This window comes from Phaseolus vulgaris, chromosome 6, assembly GCF_051622355.1.
Source record: "Phaseolus vulgaris cultivar YP4 chromosome 6, ASM5162235v1, whole genome shotgun sequence".
NCBI lineage: Eukaryota > Viridiplantae > Streptophyta > Magnoliopsida > Fabales > Fabaceae > Phaseolus > Phaseolus vulgaris.
This window is the reverse complement of record NC_143503.1, coordinates 34,260,969-34,267,153: the sequence shown is the minus strand read 5'-3', so window position 1 is coordinate 34,267,153 and position 6,185 is coordinate 34,260,969. Positions and strand designations below refer to the sequence as shown.

The following is a 6,185-nucleotide window of genomic DNA, read 5'->3' as shown; positions in this document are numbered from 1 at the left end:
AAGTAAAAAGGCAGATATTATTAATGCAACATGGAACAGTGCAAGAAACAAATGAAAAGGTCTGAAAGCAGGGAGTGTACGTTATGAATCACAAGTATGAGAAAGAACCCGTTATAGCACAAGTAACACAAATGCTGAAGATACCAAACCCACATGCACCATTCTCCACCTTCTACTCCAAACAACGAATAAGACGGCATCAAAACATTAAAATCTAGAAAGTAACATCCCATGATAGAGAAACGCACTACACTGCGCATGAAATTGATTCAATGACTCTCCTGCCTGGATTTTCCAAATATCCCCACCAAAATACAACAATTTCATTATTTATTTTCTAATTTTGTTTGGGCAGTTACATATTCATCATCTTCCCTCTCCTGGAACCTGCTGCTCTGTAACTATTGTATAATAACAATAATTAAAAAAAATAAATATATCAAACAAGGTGCACTCAACCGATTTTGTGAATATCCCTAATCTAAAAATATCCAAAATTTCCTCTAACGACAACACTTGGAGCAGAGGATTAGGAAAATAATGAGAAAGACAATGGAAGAGAGGGCAATGGCGACACCGAGAACGAACTTGTTAGGTCCATGATGGTGCTCTTTCTTGTGCCTAATCTCCTCCGCATCACCCTCATCGTAATCATCGTCACTGCTATCATCCGCGGACGAATCCTTGGCGGGCGGAGTCACCGGCATTCCGTACTTATCACAGGGCGAGATCCCCAGCTTCAACTTGGAAGAAATGGCGGAGTGGTTGTAGCAGAGGTTAGTGTTGCCACCAACCTTGAAGACCTCCAATCGCTTGATGAAAGTGAGGTTAAAGGGAAGAACGCCGCGGAGGTTGTTGTTGGCGAGATTCAAGTGCCTGAGAGACTTCATTTGGGAAATGAACTTGGGGATGGTTCCGTTGAGTTGGTTGGAGCTCAGATCCATGTGAAGTAGGCCGGGGAGGGCGGAAATGGAGTCGGGGATAGAGCCTGAGAAGGAGTTGGAAGCGAGGGAGAGGTTTGTGAGGGAAATTAGGTCTCCGATAGAGGGAGGGATTTCGCCGGCGAGGGAGTTGGAGGAGAGGTTGAGAAGTTGAAGGGAGTCGAGCATAGTGATGGATGGGGGGATGTTGCCTTTGAGGCGGTTCTTGGAGAAATCTATGAAAGTGAGGTTGGAGTGGAGGTGGCCGGGGAGGGATCCGGTGAGGTTGGCGTTGGAGATGGTCAGGGTTTTGAGTTTGGTCATGTGGGCGAGGATGACGAAGGGGCCAGAGGCTTTGATTTGGACGTCGGAGACAGTGAGGGAGGTGAGGTTCTGGAGCTGGGAGAGCCAGACGCCGGAGATGCGGCGGAGGCTGTTGACGGAGGAGAAGGAGGTGAGGGAGGAGGCGAGTTCCGGGGGGAGGCGGACGGGGGAGAGGGGGCAGTTGAGGAGGGAGAGGGAGCGGAGGGTGGAGAGGGACTTGAGGGCAGTGAAGGAGAGGGAGAGGTAGGAGGAACAGTTGGCGAGGCGGAGGGAGATGAGGTGGCGGAAGGGTTTGGAGGAGTCGCAGAGGGTGGCATTGTGGAAGGAGGGTTGGGCGCAGGGGTCTCTTGAGGTGGGGATGTTGAGGGATTCTAGGGCTATCACTTGCTTTGGGTCAAGGGTGGAAGTGGTGGATGCCGAAGGTGATGATGGAGATGATGTGGGGGATGGGGTTGGAGGGTGAGGGAGAGAGATAGATGTGGCAATGGGGGTGGAAAGCAGTAGGAGGAGGAGAATGAAAGCAAGTGGAAGAGGTCGCGGTCGTGACGGTGGTGGTGGCGGCGGTTTCATGGTGGTTGTTGGTCAGGAACACATGAGATGACGAGAATGAAGTCTGAAGTGTGGGAACTGTGAAGTGAGTAACAGAGCAGAAAACAGTGGTAACATGTAGATGTAGTATATAATAAACTTCTCTCAACTAAAAAAGAAACTTTGGTGGAAACAAAAAAATTAGTCTATTATTAGAAAGAAATTAGTTAGGCACTGCAGCTGAAAGATATCTTGATGTAAAATCAATGAAATGAAAAAGTTAGATATAACACAACTAATAAATAATTAGGTTTTCTAACTGTGATAAAAAGAAATGAAGGGATGTTTAATTTAAAGTTATAAGAATATTTTTATAAAGTGTAATATAAAATTACGTATTTAAAAACGATTAGTTGTAAAATAAAATAATGTTAAGTTATTGGTAGACTACAACTTATGCAGAGGTGTTTGATCTGGGAATTGAGTGGGTTGAAGGAACAACGGTCAAGATGTTGAATTTTTAAATAGCGGAGAAGAATGAAATATTGAAGAATGGGAGTGGGACACTTTTTAAATAAGCTTCATAAGTTCCCAAACATTCATCAAATGGGGTTGAATTTAGATTTTATTTTTAAGGACAAATACTTTTTCTTTTTATTACAACTTTTCTTCTTCAAACTTTAATTTAATGCTTTTCTAAATTAAAACTAATTAATTCAGATCAACATTTATCACTAAATTATTATTTGTGTTACAACAACATTCTTTAACTCATGCTTAATTACAACAATTGTGTCATTTCATTTCATCAAATTTTATTTCATTGCTAATTTACCTTTTTGTTAGTAACTCCATATTCTTACACCTTCTATTAAAATGAAATGCGCCCATATTTGCTATTTAAGTTAAAAAGTTAGGAAATAAAATAAGTGACGTTGTTATTTTTTATTTTTAAAAATATAGTATAATCTCTTATACATGTATTGTTATTAAAATTGAATCTCACACATTCATCGTGCTTACATGTCCCAGTGATGTATTGCATTTTAGTATATTATTTAGTCTTACACAATTTTTTTTAATCTATACTTATATATGAAGGGATTCCCATTATAATTATATTTTTTGGTGTACACAATTTTTTTTCGATTTTACTCTTATTTAATATATTTCATTTTATTAATACAATGGAGTATTTTTTTATTTTATATGAATTATTTAAAAAAAAAATTGTTAATATTTTAAATTAATATTAATGTACAATAATATTAGTGTAGAGTTTTTATATAACTACGTCACTCTTTTTTTAGTTCCTTATTTTAAAGCAATAAAGAGAGTATACTTTCACACATCTCCACACCAAATCTTACATATAAAATAAAATAACTTTCATTTTTAATCACTTCTGCACTTATTTTTTGTTTTTCAATTTTATCTCATTAAAAATTATTTTTATATGTATGTTATATTTCTATCATCTTGAGTAAAAGAATAAAATATAGATGTGTTTCCAATAGTCTCTTATAAACCATTTTTTTTTTCGGTGTTTGTTATGTGTAAGAGCATTTTTCTTTTGTCTTTTTTAAAATTAGATCTTGTGAATATTCGTATTCATCATGCTTCAATATCCTTTATTGATGTGTTGTATGTTGTGTTAGCTCATTATCAATATTACCTTATTTAGTCTTACACATTTTATTTTATTTTATTTTTTATGAAACATGTTACATTTTTTGTGGTGTTCTATTGTAGGAGCATGTAATTGGTGAATGTTGAGATATACACATTTATATTTTGCACATTGAGTTAACACTCAATCAAGATTTTATTCCATTTAAAACGGGACTAATGTTATTGAACTTAAAAACTTTGAATACACACTTTTTTTTTTCTAAGTTAGTCATTATAAACTCGAGATAATTGACAAAAGTGGTAGATATTCCTAGTCTCTTTTTTTTCGTGATATTTTTAATTCTTCACCTTTATGTTTTTTAAGAATTCATTTAAGATTAGACATGTAATTCTTTTTATTTCTCTTTATTTTAAAATTGAAACTTAGTCCTTAATAATTGTTGATGTATAAGTGAATTCTCTATTATTTCATTAGATTTATTCTCTTGATTTCTTTCCTATTTTTATTGTCTTTTGGGAAACACTTTAACAATAATTTTTTATCATCATAATTGTGCTTAAGAGAGAATTGAGAGATGAACTTGATCATGTATCACTAGGGAATCAATCAATTATCTTGAATATATAATACCTTAATTTATCTTCAAAAGAAATTTGTTAAATTGGGAGAATAAAAATAATTTAAAAGGTTTTTATATTCATCAAAAAAGGAGATATATAAATATTTTGTGCAACATTATAAAAAAAATATGTGTCAAATGAGTATAAAAACACAAAAGGAAGCAACTAAAATAATCATGGTAAGTACAATTTCAATTGATAGAGAACAAGGCAAAGTCATGAACATAGACAATTTCAACAAGGTTAAAATTGTGTTTCTATGCATTTTTTCAAAAGAAAGAAACTAAGATATAATTGTGAAAATAAAAGTTAAAACCATATATTAAAACACAAATTCTTTATTGTAAATTGTATTTTCAGTAATGTGTATAATTTTTTCAAAATTTACACATCTCGAATTTTGTGAGAATTTTTTTTAGTTCTTCGTGCACTAGGTAATATTAGACTCTTTTCTTTTTAGTTCTTTCAATTGAAATCTTTAAATTTATTAGCCTATTTTTGATCAAATTTTTTTTCTGATTGATAATTTGACTTGGTTATGATGTCAACGACAAAGGTTTCACACTTTCACTTTCTGAGGTAGCGAGCAACAAGAGAGGGTGATAAGAAGAGAAAAAGACAAAGAGAAAGAAGAAGACATTAATTGTTATGGTTGGGTTTTGCAAGAAACCCTTACAAACAAGTGAAACTAGTTTCAATACTTTTACATCATCACATCCAAGTAACTTGAGTGTTGCTGTCTATTATGCACAAATGTGGATAACGTGCATAAACAAAAAAACTAGTGATTAGATTAGACCATCCTTTTTTATGCTACTCTTTTTAAAGAGATAGATTAACTCCCAACTTAGTTTTCAAAACACTGCAACCACCTTACTTATACTGTTCCTGCACTTTCTTACTTCAGTAATTTCACTTTTCTTCCTTAATTGTGATTACGTTAGATCACTGGATAATATTGACTCAAACTAGATACTTAATGCCACTAGGACGTGGACAATGCTTGTTAGATAATTGCTTCAGAACCACTCTAATTACAATTGTTGCTCTCTAAATTTTTATTGGGGAAATTAATATTTCTTGTCACATGACCTAAAACTCACACAAGCCAACAAAATAAGTTAATTTATAGAAATCTTTTATATTATTTCTATAAAATTTATTTTCATTTATAAGTTAATTAATTTTATCTTAAAAATTAATTATTTTTTATTTTACTTCTTAAAAATAATTTGAAAAATTCAGTCAGAATATATATTTTTTTTATCTATTTATGGATAAACATAACTATTTCATTTTATATTTCTAGCAACACCAAATATTTTGATCATGCATCATAAGTGTTAGACAAGCAGTTAAGTGATACTGCGTTTTAGTGTATCTTTATATATTTGTTTCTTTTATATGTAAAATTTACTTTTGAAATATATAAATAATATTTTATCTGGTTGTTGTATGTGATTCATAATAATAAATTTGTCCAAATTAAATTAATTTAGGATTTATATATATATATATATAATTAAAAATCTAAACATGCCTTCTATGATGTATCAACTACTTTCAACTAACTTATAAATTAAATTTACCATACATACCTTTATATATAACTGTTAAAATGGTTATTAAAAAAAGTAATAATTTTCAGTTACTAATCATTCATTATTATTTAAAAAAAAAAACATGATAACGAGCACACAATCATAAAAAAATTGTTTTAGGATCTATCCAACAAATTGGTTGAGTGCAGGAGACAATTGAGGCGGATGTGAACCAAAATGTTTGATGGGAATGAAGGAAAAAAGAAAAGAAAAAATTAAAACTCCATGCATTATTTATTTATTTTTCGTTATTTATTTTTTTATCAGCAATTTTTTTTATTTTCACTTTATCTATTTATTTTATTCCTTTTTTTTATACCAAACATACATGTACTGTTTGACCTCGATTTCTCAACTCAACACGTGATTAGGAGCACAATCCACACGAACAACCAGTTCATTTCAGTTTGTCGATATTGAAAAAACTTAAACTAATCTCATAAGACACGTCTAGCGAATATTACCATTTACGAATATAGTTTAAAGAATAAATCATATGAATCAAAGAAAATATCCAAATTTACAACAACTAAGCCCATCAAATATGAGTATAAATAGA

The 6,185-nt window shown here is 32.4% G+C and overlaps 1 protein-coding gene across 1 annotated transcript; it reads right to left on the bottom strand.

Moving 5' to 3' along the window:
* Positions 1 to 235: 235 nt before the first annotated feature.
* LOC137832476 (receptor-like protein 51) lies at positions 236 to 2,035 on the bottom strand. Its single transcript, XM_068640664.1, has one exon. The coding sequence runs from the start codon at positions 1,812 to 1,814 to the stop codon at positions 504 to 506; it is 1,311 nt and encodes a 436-aa protein (XP_068496765.1). The 5' UTR covers positions 1,815 to 2,035; the 3' UTR covers positions 236 to 503.
* Between the last annotated feature and the right edge of the window lie 4,150 nt (positions 2,036 to 6,185).